General features: G+C 48.2%; 4 protein-coding genes across 4 annotated transcripts; all 4 read left to right on the top strand.

The window, feature by feature from the left end:
• Nucleotides 1-749: 749 nt before the first annotated feature.
• On the top strand, nt 750-1916 carry N7518_004996 (uncharacterized protein; the record flags this gene model as incomplete). The annotated part of the gene is made up of 1 exon (XM_057185923.1): nt 750-1916. The coding sequence occupies one exon, from the start codon at nt 750-752 to the stop codon at nt 1914-1916; it is 1167 nt and encodes a 388-aa protein (XP_057042693.1).
• Nucleotides 1917-2765: 849 nt separating this feature from the next.
• On the top strand, nt 2766-3929 carry N7518_004997 (putative alcohol dehydrogenase; the record flags this gene model as incomplete). The annotated part of the gene is made up of 2 exons (XM_057185924.1): nt 2766-3575; nt 3633-3929. 2 exons carry the CDS (start codon nt 2766-2768, stop codon nt 3927-3929), a joined length of 1107 nt encoding a protein of 368 aa, XP_057042694.1.
• Nucleotides 3930-4219: 290 nt separating this feature from the next.
• N7518_004998 (uncharacterized protein) lies at nt 4220-5000 on the top strand (the record flags this gene model as incomplete). The annotated part of the gene is made up of 3 exons (XM_057185925.1): nt 4220-4351; nt 4408-4776; nt 4839-5000. The coding sequence occupies 3 exons, from the start codon at nt 4220-4222 to the stop codon at nt 4998-5000; spliced, it is 663 nt and encodes a 220-aa protein (XP_057042695.1).
• A 9572-nt stretch (nt 5001-14572) lies between these two features.
• On the top strand, nt 14573-16666 carry medA (transcriptional regulator medA; the record flags this gene model as incomplete). Its single annotated transcript, XM_057185926.1, has 2 exons — nt 14573-16156; nt 16214-16666. 2 exons carry the CDS (start codon nt 14573-14575, stop codon nt 16664-16666), a joined length of 2037 nt encoding a protein of 678 aa, XP_057042696.1.
• Between the last annotated feature and the right edge of the window lie 321 nt (nt 16667-16987).

Consider the following 16987-nt stretch of genomic DNA (forward strand, 5'->3'; position numbering starts at 1 on the left):
AATTTTCCCTAACCCAAAAAGACTATAGCTAGCAAGTACGTATACAGTTAGGTGGCTTGACGCAAACAGAGAGGCGTGGAAACAACAGAATAGACGTGTGTTCTCCACAAAAGCCACGCTCCTCTTTTGATTGGAGTTCAGCTGTTTTTCAAACAGTTGACAGTTAGGGATTGGTTTGGTGCTTTGTCTAGGAATACAAAGGAGTCTAGTTGTTCCACAAATGCAATAGAGGGGGTTGAAATGCATCCAGTGCTATCCCTTTCTACCCAACCTCTACAATGCTGGGCAAACATACCCTGTCTTGAAAAGGTTCAACGGTCTTATGTCTTTCGATTCGGGCTGACATCCGGTTGGATTCAGAATATCATTCTCTGTTGTGCCTGTCAATAGGGCTGGATCATTGTGTCGCCCTTTGTAGACATCTACTGCTCCCGTTTGTCCTTTGATGCTTCATTCTGCACCAGACAATGCTGTCTGAGATTTGCTCACTTTAGGAGTAACACAGAGACGGCGCAAAACGACATAATGAATGTCTATGATATGATGAGCTCAGTCTTGGAGCTTCACAGATGTTATCAAATCTCTATAAAAATGGCATCCCCCTCTCCGGCAATTCCCTCTTTACGGTTCTTTCGCCTCAAGACAATCCAGTCAGGTTTCTATGAACTATAAGCTTTTTTGCATAACAAAGATCATTTTCTCTTTTGTGTCTCCACTATCCCAGTGCTCGTCGTCTTTGATCGAAGAAGATGAGACGGTCCAGATTCACTGGCCGATCCAAACCCAACAATACAGAATTCGGCTGGTACTTCGCTGGCGAGCCAATGGACAAGAGACTTTCTCGAAGCGGGCGAATCAGGCTAGTTCGTTACGGACCTGAGATGGAACCTTGTGCCCACAGTCGATGCCCATCGCCATCTCCCATTCCAGAAAAGGCATCTTGCACCTGCAGCAGCACATGCGCGATTCACTCCCACAGGACACGCTCCCCATCCCCGGCCAACACTGACTCCTCTATTTATGAGGTGGAGGTAGTATGCTGTGGGGGATGCCATACTATCAGACGCGAGGTTGGATCCCCTCCGCAGGTGGAGGAAATACCCTGCTCCTGCGACAATCTGTGTGAACGTCACTCGCACGAAACAAGCCCGATCACACCAAGCAGCAGCGACTATTCTAGCTCCGAATCAGCCACAAAACGATATGATAACCGTCACTCAACAAGACGCGAGCGTCGCTCCAACGACACACGTCCCACAACTCCGAACAGCAGTGATTTTTCAGACTACGAACCACCCAGAAGACGCCGCAGCGGCCACCGCACCTCCAAACGCGAACCAGAGCATCATCCGCAGGTGGAGAAATGCCAATGCGAGGCCCATGCACCCCGTCCCAACAGACCTGCCATGTCAGCTCAGAGATTCACCACAGCACCACGCTCCGGTCCAGTAGTTCAACACCACTGTCGCAAAGCATCTTATTGCGAAAGCCACCCAGAATCCTGCCGAGCTTATATGCCTGTGCCTTCGCCAGTGCCGAGACCGACGCCACCTCCAACGCGCTTTCCCCGGTCGAGTGAAAAGTCCCGCCACAGCTTGGATGTCAAATCAGACCCAAAATACACTTACAGACGGTCTGCTTCTCCTCCCAACAAGACGCCTCCCCCAAAGCCAGTGCCTTCATCCAAGCGTACGTCTTCCAGGCCTGATGTTCAGCACTATGGCCGTTTCCACGTGGATGGGTTCCATGCCGATAACTCTGGGTACTATACTTATGATTATGACGCTGCTTCTGAGACCTCTATTCAGGCTATGCCTGGCCATGATAGGGATGTGGACGAGAGACATTGTACTTTTTATCACCGCTGTCGTCCGAGATTCGAGTGTGGACTTGGCTGGGTTTGCGGGAGGAAGTGAACAGTCTCAGTTCAGTGGCTCAGTGGTTTTATTTGATTTCAATAGAAGGACGATTCATACTTTTTTTTTCCTGTTTTCTCTTGCTGCTTTCTCCTTTCCTGTCTGTTGCCATTTATGGAGCTTTGTTGGAATTTCTCTCATTTCCTCAGAGGTCCAGGTTATCTCCTATTGTTCTTCTCGTGTCTGACTTACGGTTTTTGATTTATTGAGACGCTCATAGACAAATTGATATTGTATTTCAAATCTGACATTTCCTTTGGCATTATTGTAATCTCTGCTTTATAGTCAAGGTCTAAGCCCTCTCAGTTATGTAGTCAATAACTTCATCAAACATAGCATGAATTCTACTATCGCATAGAGAAGGGGATGATTAATGATTCTTGATATTTCGGTGCCAGCTACAATATATATTCCCGGGAGATGCAAAACCAACAACGGATAGCAGGTCTCAAATATTCTAAACTAGCCCTCCTGATATACTAGCGAAATATGCAGCATACAAAGACAATGTAAAGACTGTGAAAGGCTATAGAACAGCAGCTACCAAAATAGCCCTATGCGCTGTGACGTCAGGAGAAAACACTATGAATCTCGTTGCTTTTGATTACGATTTGTTTCAATTCGAGCTTCGCGTTCTGAACTCTATCAGAATATATAGATACAGGTTTCCAATTTCCATCAATCGTTCGACATATAGTCTCGGACATTCGGGTCCAGGCGTGTAATCGAAGAAATCAAAGAAACCTCGGCTATCGATAAGCATTGAAGCATCCCCGCATGAGCGCCCCGACTTTAGTCAAGGTCAGTTGATTAGTTTATTTTTGATATCATCAATCCATCACATCCAAAATGTCCAAAGCAATTTACATATCTCCAATTGACGGCAAGCCCGGCAAGCCAGGCCAAGTCTACTACCCGCTCGCCCTACGAACGGTGCCTAAGCCTTCCCCGCAAGGGGGTGAGCTATTGGTGAAACTGACTGCCGCGGCGCTCAACCACCGCGACCTCTTCCTCCGCCAACACCTCTACCCCGGCGTGACCTTCGATGTCCCCCTGCTCGCAGATGGAGTTGGTATCGTTGTCGGCACTGGCCCGAATGTCCCCAGCCCAGAGCAATGGCAAGGCAAGCGGGTGATCTTGAATCCCGGTGCTGGCTGGAAGGATTCGCCTGATGGCCCGGAGGATCCTGTTGGGTACCGAATTATGGGAGGTACCAAGGTTTTGGATAAGGGGACATTGCAGGAATATATTACCATCGAGTACTCGGAGGTCGAGGAGGCCCCTGAGTATCTCTCTGATGCTGAGGCTGCGGCTCTGCCCCTGACGGGCTTGACGGGCTGGAGAGCTCTGATTACCAAGGCTGGTGAGAGGAACTCTGGGAATGGTGCTGCTGTCTTGATTACTGGCATTGGTGGAGGTGTGGCTCTGATGGTGCTACGATTTGCTGTTGCCAGAGGTGCGTATGTCTTTGTGACGAGCTCGAGCCAGGAGAAGATTCAAAAGGCCGTTGAGCTAGGTGCGACCGGTGGTGTCAGTTATAAGGAAGATGGCTGGGAAAAGAAGCTGTTGGGTATGCTCCCAGCTGGGAAGAGAAACTTCGATGCCATCATTGATGGTGCCGGTGGTGATTCTATTGAGAAGTCTGTCAAGTTACTCAAGGTGAGTGCGACAACGGGATATACATTCAATAACAGATGAAAGTACTCACATTTTAAGGCCGGCGGCGTCCTCTCTATCTATGGAATGACTGTGTCTCCTAAGATGCCATTCACCATGACTGCTGTCCTCAAGAATATCGACGTCCGCGGCACCACGATGGGCTCCCGGAAGGAGTTCAAGGAGATGATTGAGTTCGTCAAGGCTAAGAAGATCCGACCTGTGGTGTCGCGAGTTCTGCAGACCGAGCTAGATGACTTGTCCGCAATCGACGAGCTGTTCGAAGATATGAAGAAGGGCACACAATTCGGCAAACTGGTGATTGAGTTTGGCAAGTCTGCGGGCAGTAAGCTGTGAAATATTATTGCTACGATTCCCATGAATTCATGATGCCTAAATGGCTGTCTATACACCTATGATACATATCAATTGAGATATTTTGCAGCAACTACGAGTGTTCTTCGTGCCTTCCCCCTGGGCCACTTCACGCATCACCGCGTCACAACTTGTTACTTATTCTCATCTTCAGCATGCCATCGCCACTCTTATATTTCATCCTCACTTATTATAATCAAATCGAGTAACTGAATCTCGAATTCGCTCATTGTATAACAATTCTTCCATTCATTTCCGATTCCACCCCAGCTATGAACTCCAAGAGGGATCACATCTCCACTCGACGAGTCTCTCGCTCCGTTTCTCGCGGAAATGGCCATGTGCCCCGTATATCAGACTCCCATCGTGCCCCAGAAGATTCATGGGACGAGGATACTTTCCAGGTATTGCCGCATTGGGGAAACATCGATCCTATGGAATGTACTAACAGTCAATACAGTCCTTCGACGCCACTCACTATGCCCTGCAAACCCTCAACAAGCACATCGAACGAAGAGTCGCAAAACTGCAAGCCAATACAGTCCGTCTGAAGCGTGAACTGTGGTTGCTCCAGCGACACATCAAAGAATTCCGCCATCCTCTTTTCGAGAACTGGGAAGCCGACTTGCTCACCCGTCTGATCGAAGTTGCTCACGCCCATCAGCATAAGAAGCTGCCAGGAGGCGTCGTGATTGGAGAGTTCTCATTTGCCGAACGCGAGAATCTCAACCATGCATACAGTATCGCGGCGAAGGGAATCCGCATGCCGACTCTTCGTAAGCTCGGTCTGTCAGAGAAGTATCATCAGGCGCTGCAGAGATATTCAGAGGTGAGTTATCGCCATGGTCTTGACTCCAGGTACCTAGCTAGCCCCGCGCTAACATGGATCAGGTCGCTCCTTATCGAAGTCCGAATCCCTTCCAAACCGAGTTCGCGTTCGCCAAATGGCTGGTCGAGGTGCGGGAAGACAGACCCGAGCTGTACGCTTTCTGGTCTAAGCTTTTCCCCGTCTGCTACGACCGCACCGTCTACGAGAGCGCTTCCATCTTCTAGAGGATTCCTTCGGCCTCGCCGCGTTTGCTTTTCTTTTGCTGTTCCTACGGGCGAATCGTCCAAAGAGGGATTGTTTAGTGGATACGATACTGCTTAGCTGTTTAGAGATCTTCTATTTCTAGAAGTTTGTGGGTCATTGCTCTGTGTTCCGACCTTGTTCTGCCCCGTGCGGTTGTGATCATCGTGTCTCATTTCAGCTTGCCGCATAGATACCGAGTCTATTATTATCGCTGGTCGTCAGAATGCAGTCTTTTTGGTCATACCCCGACGCACGGCATGACTCTAAAAAAATAACCCTAATCGTACCATGAACTAGCAGCCTCAGCGATCGACGTACTTGCAACCGATCGGGCAACAGACTGCAACACTACCGTTGCATCGAAGTCAAACCCTAATATTCACCGATAACTCTAATCGACAAACCAAACAATTGCTTTGAGGGGCGGGTCCTAAGCCCTCCGGTACTTCTAGCAGGGCGTTATTCTAGTCGAACAGCTGAACGATCCAACAGTTGAACAGCCAACAATAAGCAATATGCTGTATACCGTATGCAAACCCCACGTCCACGATCTCAAAACGCAATCGGCCCGCATGCTGCATAAGGCAGTCAACGGGAAATTCAGTCGGTTGTACGGAGTAGTAGTAACACAACAATCTTCCCGCTCGCTAATAATAGCATCTATTATGGAGTCCATACACCACACGGGGGACACTAAGCTCGATGCTAAATAAAAAGTGCGAACTAAAAAGTGAGACAGCCCTAAGCGGTATATGTCCGCATGGGTGGTTGGGCTTGGCAAGGCTAGCGCAACGCTCTCCAGCTCAACCTCGTGGACCGCATTTCAGGGTCTCCAACTTACTTCCCCCGACTCGGGTATGTTCCGAAGGGTCTTTTGCTGTGGTTTGGGTGGGTTTGAGGGTGTTTTTTTTAAAGGGCGTTTTTCGACTCGGGTTGGGTTAGGCTTGGACGTTCTTCCGACGTTCTTCCGGTCGCTTTGCTAGTGTACTATGCCCCTTCCGGTTGCCAAGCTCTCCATTCCCCACCGATATGTTTGTGTTGACTAATCATGGATGTGCTTGGTGCGACGAAGTTAGCCGCTATCGACCGACAGCTGGTCGAATGTTAGAATGGGACCGCTAGTTTTTAGCGCCTCTTGGCCCAGAGGAACATGTATTAATCCGAATTCCGAGAGCTCGGCGAATGTCAGACATCAGCGAATGTCGGGATTCTTTTAGGGGTTATAATACCCTAGTACAGAAGAAGATAGGATTTAGTGGTAAAGATAATACTGTAAATAATGATCACGGGGTCTTTATGAACGTCTATTATAAGCTATGAAGACATCCTAGTATAAAGAGAGATCTCGACATTCGCTAAGACCCCTCTGAGCAGATAGATGGTCGAAACGCGGATTAACACGGATTAATATATTTTCCTTCACGCTAAATTAGCGGTCCCATTCTAACATTCGATCAGCTGTAAGCCCAGCTGCTATTCTTGTTTTTACTTTCGCGCCTTTGTGGATCTAATTCGGTGGAGACACGTCAGTGGAGCGAAGTAAGAAAACAGGTCTTTTATGTTGGCATATCCAAGATAGAGATATACGATGTAGTACTCGTACATAATGTACCATAGATGGAAGGTCACTACCAATATAGATTAAGCTTGACAAAGGTTATATGGTATAAGCCGACCTTGGTTCTTACACTAAAGAGTGTTGCCTATCTTGGCATTTACGGACTAAATATGCACTCAACGTGGTCGAGTGGGGACAGCGTAGCATGGGAAAAAAGTGGAAAGCGATGATAAATAGACCGTGCAGTTTACTTAAGTCGGAACCAGGGTAGAGTCTACCAATTGACCAAAGAGGAGCGGTTGACTGGGGCTATTAGTGAAGCAACGAACTCGATTCGGTACGCAATGCGCTGCCAAAATTGGATACAAGTGCTGCTAAAAAAGGTCGGAGTGATCCCGGGATTGAAAATTCATTCTCCGTGCTCTGATTGGTGGGACTTTCTTTATGCCGCCCCACTTCACGGATATACCTCTACCGTGTGGTAGATGCCCGGAGAACTAACTGTGTACATAGTACATTATAGCGTCAACGTTATACACGACTTTGAAGGTCCTTATTTTAGTTCCTAGCTTAAAGTGGGTTGAAACATCAAGCTAAACTTGTATGTCGAAGTATAGATAAAGTGTTTCACGCTACAGATTAGGTCGGTTCCATCAACCTGAAACCGTACTTCGACTTAGATGGTTTCGAACCACGACTCGATTGGGTTTTGGTGAGGATTGTTATTATGGCGTTTGGCGCGGTGAAGTAATCGGACGTTATCTGCTGTTGCATTGTGGTGATATATACTCTATATATTGCTCTATAACAACCGGTATATATTTAGTTCTACCACAATTCATACTAGCCTTTTTTCATAACTTAAAAACAACAAAGTTCAGAGCTTTGATGTACTACGATCTCCCACCCATCAGATCCATGTAATATCACAAATACGAATAAGCTATAATCGTACGGAGTACATTCAACATCTCCCCGATCCCATTCCGCCCAAGCTTTTAATCCGAACTGGATCGTCATGGTGATCTGTCTCGCAGCCCCTGACTCGTCTATAGCGCCTAGGGAGCTACACGTTATAAGAGAGCTAAAATAAGTCTAATATGAGTGGATGCACTCAAGTTCTTGATACGAGACGGAAAAAATAAGCAAAACTCAAAGGACACGGGATCTCGCGTCAAATCTAGCGTCCCCGGACAGAGGCTCCTCTCATACATGAAATCAACGAATAACGACGCCAGTGGGTAAAGATCAACAGTGTTAGCGTGACACACTTCCTGGACATGCTAAAGACATTTTGCAAATAGTAAAGAGTCCCCAAAACCGAGTAAGACATGCTTGGCAGTCTTCCAATCTTCTAATTATTCTCTCCACACTGAGACATGCGAGCTTGAGATGAATGGGTTCGATTCAGATGCTACGGGAAGCAGCATCGGTGATAGAGATACCTGTTAGCCAGCCCTCTTTCACTTCTTTGAAATTGGGAGCGTGACAAATATCAATATCAAAGGTGAGGCTGATTCCTGTCAGTTTTGACCGCAAGTCTATGATCATCTTGTTCCGCCACTGTCTCATTTTTGAGATGCTACCGGGGAACAGAGGAAAGTGTGGGCGAATACTGCCGAGCCGTACACTGACCGAAGCGGCATCTGTCAGCTTTTAGCTCCCTTCCTGAAACCGTTAACCTCCTTTTTATCTGTGACATCCGTGAATAGTCGTGAGACGCTAAGTATCCTAGGGGAAGGGGTCGAACCCCATTAACACCAAAGTTCGGGTGTATTCATTCGTTGGGTATTCCGTACGTACTTTGTACAAATTGCGTACTCCCCTGGAAGCCACTTCTTCTCCGACAGGGGCCAAAGAAGGTTAAAGCTAGGAACGGCAGTTCCCACTGAGAAATAACCGCTCATGAGTGGTCATCGATATGGAGCTGATGTCAAGGATTCACACCTCCCTCTCTGCGATGGGGTGATCGACGAAGAGGCTGCCCTGTAGGAGAAGATCCTCGTTGCAGGGGCGAAAAAAAGAGAAAAGAGTCCCTAAAGACATGCAGTTGATGCCGAGTGGTGATTTGCCGATTTTCATCAGCCATTCGTCACGGATAGCCGGGTGACAGCTGATTCCCGTCCAACTCCAGTAGGCCTAACACCAAAAGCCGGTCTTTGTCTTTTCTCTTCACGTAGAATAAAGATACCCAACACCGATATTCTCTCCAGAACAGACAGAGATGTGATTGAGCAGTCAAACCACCCCAAGACAAAGCGGGTCCACGTCACATTCCTCCGAGCTGTGGTGCAGACTAAACTCTGATGCGAACAAGGGTAAGCCAGTGATCTTCCACCCCATCAAGACACCGGTTAAAAAAAAACCGAGGATCGTTGCCGTTTGTCTCCTTCACGAACAGAACCAGGAGGAGCTGAAATAAAATGTAAGGGTGGTGAATCAGGGCAAAGAGAGAGACAGCCGTCAATGTCTCTGACGATGTTTCACTCCGAGGGTTTGCTTCCCCGTGACCCGCACACTAATCCCTATCCTACTATACAGCAAGGTTGATATTCATCTCCCTGGACTTCTCCCTGGACTTCTCTCCCTCGAAGGGATCGATGGCGAAGATCCTTACCCAATAATTCAATAATCTTCCTCAACCCGTGCTCGGTGCCCCCACACACGCAAGACAGGCACACACACACATACATACACAGACAGGCACGAGTGGCGCGATCACGTACATAATATTGGCGGATAGGAAGTAGACGCGCAGGCAATAGTGCGTCTGTACCTGCATATTTCCAATGTTGGATCCCTAGAAAGGCCAAGTGGGTAAGAAAGTAACGTCCAACCCTTTAGCCGGGAGTATACAAGGGATTAGGGTTAAACGTCGATCCAGAGCATATGGGTAGCATGTCGTTCGCGCGGAATAATCTAATAGTCTCCAATTAACCGTTGATAGGCACCCGTGGTTTGCCAATAGGCAGAATAATAAACAATAAAAGATGGAAGCAGGAACCGGAGAGCCCGAAGCCCTAGGTACGGAGTAGTGGATATCCACCCGGTCAATAGTATCATCATGGATATGGATGGGGCACGTACCTGCCAATAGGATTGTCGCGTACAGCATTGGCGGCTTCAAACAAGGTTGCAAGTCCGAACTGGGGATATGGTGATCCGCTTTTTACTTTGGAACGTTCAAAGGGCATGGAAGATCCAAATTATTGCTTGACACACTAGTTAAGAGATGGGATTGATCAGTAGGGATACTCCGTACAAGCTCTGCTTTTGGGCATAGGTGTTTAATTCGTACAGGCTTTTCGCGTTTTTTTCCTTTTCGGGTGTTCGGGGGGTTGGGTTTCGAGGTGGAGACTGATATTCCTTCCGAAGATTGGCCGATTAAAGTGCAAACGCCAATTGGGGAAATGTTTCCGTTACAAACTAATAAGATTACCCATTGGTTTTTAGAATTTCTAAAGGGATGATTGGGATTGATATAGATTGGTCCCTTGGATGAGGCGCTCCTTGCTCTGTTTGATAGTGATTCGGGGTGGTTGGGGGTGGTTGGGAGTTGAGGAACACGAACATGGACATTGATACAGTTTGCATGTAGGGAAGATTATTAACTATCCGGTGACGAATGGCAAGGGAAGAAGGAAGGCATCAAACAATAATCTAATCTGTTAACCGAAGATGCCTGAAGAAGCCGTTGACTGTTTTGGACGCGATCGCTGATCCGATTGAAGCTTCTTGGGCAGATTGGTGATCATTGCGCGCTCCACTGCTGTATTGTATGGTTTCTCATGAGCCCCATTACCGAATTTTGAGTGATGCTTTGATGTGGTCATAAAATCGGATACACAAAATCTCATACTCCGTACTCCGTAGTGTCCACCGAGTACGGAGTACATCGTACCTCGGGACGTCTTCAACGTGGCAAAATCGCGGAGTCGAGTGCATATCTTATCGATAGGTAACGCGCTTCAAAACAAATAGTTTTATCTGCCCCTTTTTATCCCTTTCCTACATCGTGGGTGGCTGGAGCTGCACGAAATAATAGTCGGAGTTGTGCATCCGACCGTTAATGCCCCGGTTAGGGTTAGTGTTCTTTTATTGTTCTTTTATTTATGTCGGAGTCAGCAACATCTAAATAAACTTATGTCAATAATTAATGTCGATATATCAGATTCAGCCCTTCAGTCTATGATCTCATAGAGGCCACCTTGGAAGATTAAATAGAATCAAGAAACAAACAAGAAACCCGTACGGAGATTTATTCTATTTTCAACATCTGTGTCTGCATCTGCGTCTGCGTCCGCGGCTGCATCTGCATCGCATCTGTAACAATAGCATGGTTGACGTTCTTACGGAACTGCAGACCTCGACGTGCTGCATCGGGTAATTATTCTGTAGAACACTAATGATCTCCTGCGCGTTGGAGATAGCCCGTGGGCCGGGAGCCGTTGGAATGGGAATTGGGTACATGACTACTAGTACATGTACATGCAGAATATCGACATCATATCACATCCTCAATACGAAGCCGATCTAAATATACAAGTCCCGGATAAGGTGACAGTGCAGAAGCAGCTGATAATGGAACGGTCCCGTTACCTCGAGGGGAGCACGGATGTCCAAGAGTGATAGCCCGATCGGGTCTAGGGGGAAGATAAGAGAACCAATCACCGGGCAGGACCCTTGCATAGTCAGGCCACCGAGTCACCTGAAAATGCAAGGTGTGCTAAACTTAGACTCGTGTTGGAAAACCCGAGCTTGGATGACCAAGGTAAGTGTACTCCGATATTTATCCTTTCCTGATTTACGGAGTACTCCGTACAATATCCTTGGTATGCTGTCTATTTCTATATTTCTGACATTTACCAAAACACATCAGGTGGAAAAGACGATCGGGAAATATCCGGGGACTTTGGTATGGGGAGTACACATCATACTTACATGCAGCCTCGTGTCAGGAAACGGGAAATGTGAATTATCATATTGACCGGCATGACGACACGAGATGTATGTACTCCGTACGATCGTGACGGACCCTATTCCGTAGGGGAGATCGTGAGTGGAGCATCTGGAGAAAAGAGGAAGGGTCTCTTTTTCCACTTGCGGTATGGCCCAAGGGTGGGCGTAAGGAGATGCTGACAAAGGGATTACATTTGAAAAGAAAAGACTAAAAGATAAAAAGGACTCGAATGGAAAAGTACCCGAAGCTGAAGTAGGGAGCTAACAGGGTTACCGGTGAAGCTTTGTGATTGGCAGGGATATAGTAAGAGAGGAGGGCTTCGGAGAGAGTCCTTGTTATAGACCCCAACCCTGATTGGACCGACCTGACCTCGACATGGATGTCTAGGGTTACAGTACTAACAAAGAGGCTATGCTCAGGAAACGACTGCATACACACAACAACATATATGATACAACATACAACACAAGTAACCGTCGGTCATATATATGGTAACGTCCTTCCTCTTCTGTATATAAAATATTTTTTCTCCCACATGCTGGATGACTCCCCACTTTTTTTTCTTTTGCTAGTGGCGCAGGCCGCCAGATTGGTATTTATTCTGAACCTCACCACGTTCCAATTCTTCCGTCCCCGACGTGATGCACCGCTACAGTCCTGTTGGGTGATCAATTCAAGGTTCTGCAAATAGAAGGTTGGAGCAAGTCCCAGATCGTTGGTGAACATCCTAGTCCTATCTTAAGAAAACCAGGTGGATCGGACTTGGTCGGACATCTCGGAAAGCATAACAAGTCGGCTTCTAGTGGTTTCCGACACACTGGTCATGTCGTTTGTGTATGCTCCGCCCTTGTTTTCTGATATTTCGAGTACTCGAGACTCGATATTCTAACCCTAGACTGTGTGACGGGAAAAGATGTACAAGTACATAGGTAGGTAGGTATACATCTAGATGTACCTACATACAAAGGTAATAATACCCAATACCCTCTGTGCATCCCCCGCTAGGATTTCCCACTAGTCTTTTAGTTTGCTAATTGAATTTTCGGTTTATTAATAATAATTATGAATCCTCTAGTTAATCCGCAAAAGAATAAAAGAATAAAAGAATAAAAAGAATAAAAAGAACCCAAATCAAAATAAAAAAATAAAAAAACAAAATCCCTCCCCCCACAAGTTGGCCCTATACAGTTTAGGGACGACCCTGCTCTGTTCTGACTGCTAATAATAATATTCCGTATAATCCTCAATCGTTGCTTTTAACCCTTCTGGTCCCATCTTCCTTGCATCCCACTTTCCATCCCCCTTTGAAATTTATTATGACTTGCTAAGTCGCACATTCGCTCACCACGTTCGCTCTTACGCTCGCTTACCTGCCGCTACGAGAACCACGTTCGCTACGTTTATTGGAATTATAACTCGACTTAATATTTAATTCTTTTGGGAACCGCGGAATTTTCGCCAATTCTTTTTTATATTCGAACCACTCCGATTTGGATCTAAGGGGACGAAGAAAGTGTTACTTGCCCGGCGTTTGCGCGATATCTCTGTAGATCCCGTTTGCTCCGCGGTGTCAGTTGAACCTCCAACGTTCGAAACAAAAAAAAAAAAGGATTCGCTTCGGGCTTTTGTACTTGCGACAGGCGAAAACTACCCACTGGATATCGGGATATTCGACAGGACACGGAAATTCAACCATCGCTTGACTGTCTCGGAAGACACTGGGTCCAGAAAGCTTGCGGAATCGCCTCTGTTTGGCAGGGTCTCAGAGCCATTAAGGAATATTGGTTACCCGGAAAGGAACTATTCAGGCAGATCACTTTATCAGCTTAAGGTTAGTATCTATGTGCACCCCTCCCTTTGCCCACGGTCTCACTTGTGCCCCTCGTGCCTTGCATACTTCCTCTTTCGGCTCTTGATCTTTTATGCCATCTCCTTGCAGCCGCAATTTGTATTCGCTGAACTATACCAACGACTGGAAATGACGATAGTTGTCAAAGCCGTCGGATGGCTTCCCCGTCCCGCTCTGGTCAAGTGTTTGTTGTTGACATTAGCTTTCTCTTCAGGTTTGACGACCCTCGGATCTTGCATATTATCTGGGATAGTCAACGGCCGAATTTGGTTTCACATCAGAGCTTCCTTCTTATTTCACTTTGATTCATCTCGGTGAGTTCATTCCCCCCTATGCACCGATCCGATTCCTATAGTCTGAAAACGTTCTCGTATACTCATTAATTGAGTAGCCTATCATCTGCATCTGCTTCATCGTGGCCCAATCTGCTCGAAGTCTTTCCCGAAACACCTCGCGGATCAAGGCAATAAAGAAAAGCGAAACCTCGCCAGTCCACGCTCGTTGCTCGTCATCCTCCGACCAATCTCGGCTCTCCCGTCCCAATTGGCGGTGGACCTCTCTCCTGTCAAGCGACTAGTTCTTCGGCTTCTCTTTATGAACTGTCGGGCACGACGGTCGAGATCTGAGTCGATTTCTGCAGCCAGCCGTTCCTAGTTTCAGCATTAGTCGTTGATTGCTGGATGGTGATTCGAGGCCTTTTGTTACCGCCATTTTTGTGAGACCGACAGCAGCTTCATCTCGTCGCTCGTTCTGTCTCGGAGAGCACTCCATTCTTGCTTGTGCTTTTCGACCCTACAATCGTTTGGAATAAATTCCCAGTCATTCGCTTCAAGAGGTTCTGTCTCGTTGCACTCGCTGCAACATCTTCAAGCTGGCTTATTCGAAGACACACGGTGTTTTGGTAAGATTCCCAGCCTAGCTTTGGACTTGTCTCTTGTGGATGCCCGCATGTTTTGCATAGGTGTTCCAGCATAGCATCCTGTTTGAATCTTCTACTGCATTCTGTCTTCCCGTGTGCATAAGAAACCTTCCCGCTGACCTGTTTCTTCTACCGTCACAGTTCGACCCGGATTTTCAAACGCCTCTCATACTCGGCGAGTCGTTGGATCTGTCGGACTCAGAAGGATCACAGTTTATCGGTGCATTTTCAGACGGCCCGTGGGCCAAGTCCGAGCCCATCTTGTCCATGTCTGCTTTCCAGAAGCCCGTTGCCGGCGCCATCACAGGTACGTTGCAGCTGAAGAACTTGGTTTGCGACGGAACATCCCGTGTGCTGAGACCAAACACAGATTACGGTTCCACTCGATCTTTGCATGATGCTGCCTCTTACTCGAACTACGGCCAATCGCCTTATGTGACGACCGCCATGGTCCCCTCGCCTATGGCCGATCAGGCAAGTCAGATCTCGGACTGTGTTCCGTATCTGCCCAACGAGTACGCTAGCTCGTACGAAGAGTCTCAGTCGCCCATGATGGGTGCACGCCACCGTCAGCTACCCGAAATTGTGACATACAACCCCCAGCGGGGAAGTGAAGGAACTAGGGTGATGGTCCAGATCCAGTGCCCCTATGACCTCCACGCTTCCTCGTACGCAGCTTTGTATGTGGTTTTTGGCTCCAAGAAGTGTGAATCGCTTCCGCATTTCCTTGGATTCCAGGACTCTGCGTTCCAGTACGGTCTCTCGGCTGACGTGCCTGCATTCTTGTCTACTGGATCCCCATCTTTTGCTGTTCCTCTGTCCGTCTTGATGGAGACCCAAGATGACTGTCCCGCCACTTCTCTCCAGGTTGGTGTGTACACTTATGAGCAAGCTTCCCACCCTTCGCCATCAGCGGATTCCCGCAAGCGGAAGTTTTCATATTCTGATGCTCCTGTGGCATCTGCCAAACGACACAACGGATCCGTGATCCCCAAGGTTGAGCACCACGAGGGCTACCACGGCCGCTCTGTGTCAGCGTCCTACTCGCCTTACCTCCAGCCTCTTCCCGCCATGGTTGGGTTTGTCGCGCCATATCACTCTGCATCCTCTCCCCAGACTGGCTCTGGCCATTACTCTTCTGTCTCTGCCACCTCTCAGCCCGCTCTCCGTGTCCCTTCCCCTATCACCCCAGCTTGGAGCCCCTCTTTCGTCTCTGTGAGCAATGATGCTCGCAACGGTCTCGCGTTGACACATGTTCCTCAGCACAAGGGTCCCCCCCAGCGTGGTACTTCAAATCCCACTTTGATCCGCACCTCCACCATGCAAACGCACTCCATGCCCCACAACCCAGCCTTCAATCCCTATGCCATATATCCCACCAAGGCTATCCTCAAGCTGAACGGTGATCTCGATACTATGACTCAAGGCTGGACAAAGGAGGAACGCGCATGCCGACGTCGCCTGGTGCAATTCACCCGCTCTCAAACTGGCAGCACCATCCAGGGCGATTTCAAGGCTGTGTCTCCCGAAGATCGCGCCCCCAACAGTATCTGCATCAGCTGCATTTCATGGGAGGACAAGAATGAGTGCTACGTCACCAGTGTCGACACCATCTATTTGCTCGAGTCCCTCGTGGCTGTGCGCTTCACTGTTGAAGAGAAGAATCGAATTCGTCGCAACTTGGAGGGGTTCCGTCCCCTCACCGTCTCCAAGGCCAAGGTCGAGAGCGAAGACTTCTTCAAGGTTATCATGGGCTTCCCTGCTCCCAAGCCCCGCAATATCGAGAAGGATGTCAAGGTGTTCCCTTGGAAGGTCCTGAGCCAGGCACTAAAGAAGATCATTGGGAAATACGTATGTTGAAATTTATCGGCTTATTGTGACAAGTTACTAATCTTTTCCTATATCCAGTCTGCCAGCTATTCCTCAACGGCAAGTGCCATCCCTACACCAATGACCACCACCTATACCAGCCATGCCAGCCATGGCACTGGTTCGGATTCCGGCACCGAGCCTCACACTGCGAACTCCCCTCAGTCTATCTCCGACAGTGGTGCTGGCCACAGCTACCATGGTATGCCCGTGCAGACCTACTCGCAGGCAGACCACTCCTCCCACCTGTCTTCGGCGCCCAATATCCGGTCTATGAGCGCAGTGTCCCAGCCATATACATCTGCTGGAGCATACTCGTATCCAGCCATGAGCCATCACAACGGTCTGCCACCCGCGGCTCCGCGAGCATCTTGGGACATGCACCCTCTCGGCCCCAACACTCCTCACACCGGTGCACCAGGAAATGGCGGATGCTATACCTACTTGGATCCCGTGTACTCCGTGCACGACACCGCCCACGGCGGCCACTGATCCCCCTCCTGGCTGGTCCTTTTATCTGATCTCTTGCTGCGTTTTTCTTCCATTCTATTTTTCATACTTCCCCCCGCCTTTTTGAAGATACGATTTTCCTTTTCACGTCGCTCCTTACCAAGCCCAGACACCGGGTTGCCGTCCGTCGGATACAAGGTCTCTTTCCACCTGAAAAGGTATCAAGAGACATTTTATCTGCCGAACCTCGCATCCCACATATTGACCATGATTTACGTCCGTCCTTACATTACATTATGATGCCTCATGCCCTCAACATACACCAAAACTTGCGGCCTTTGCATTCTGCGTTTGATTTTTTTG

This window comes from Penicillium psychrosexuale (genome assembly GCF_028828465.1).
Source record: "Penicillium psychrosexuale strain IBT 29551 chromosome Unknown utg000003l, whole genome shotgun sequence".
Taxonomy (NCBI): domain Eukaryota; kingdom Fungi; phylum Ascomycota; class Eurotiomycetes; order Eurotiales; family Aspergillaceae; genus Penicillium; species Penicillium psychrosexuale.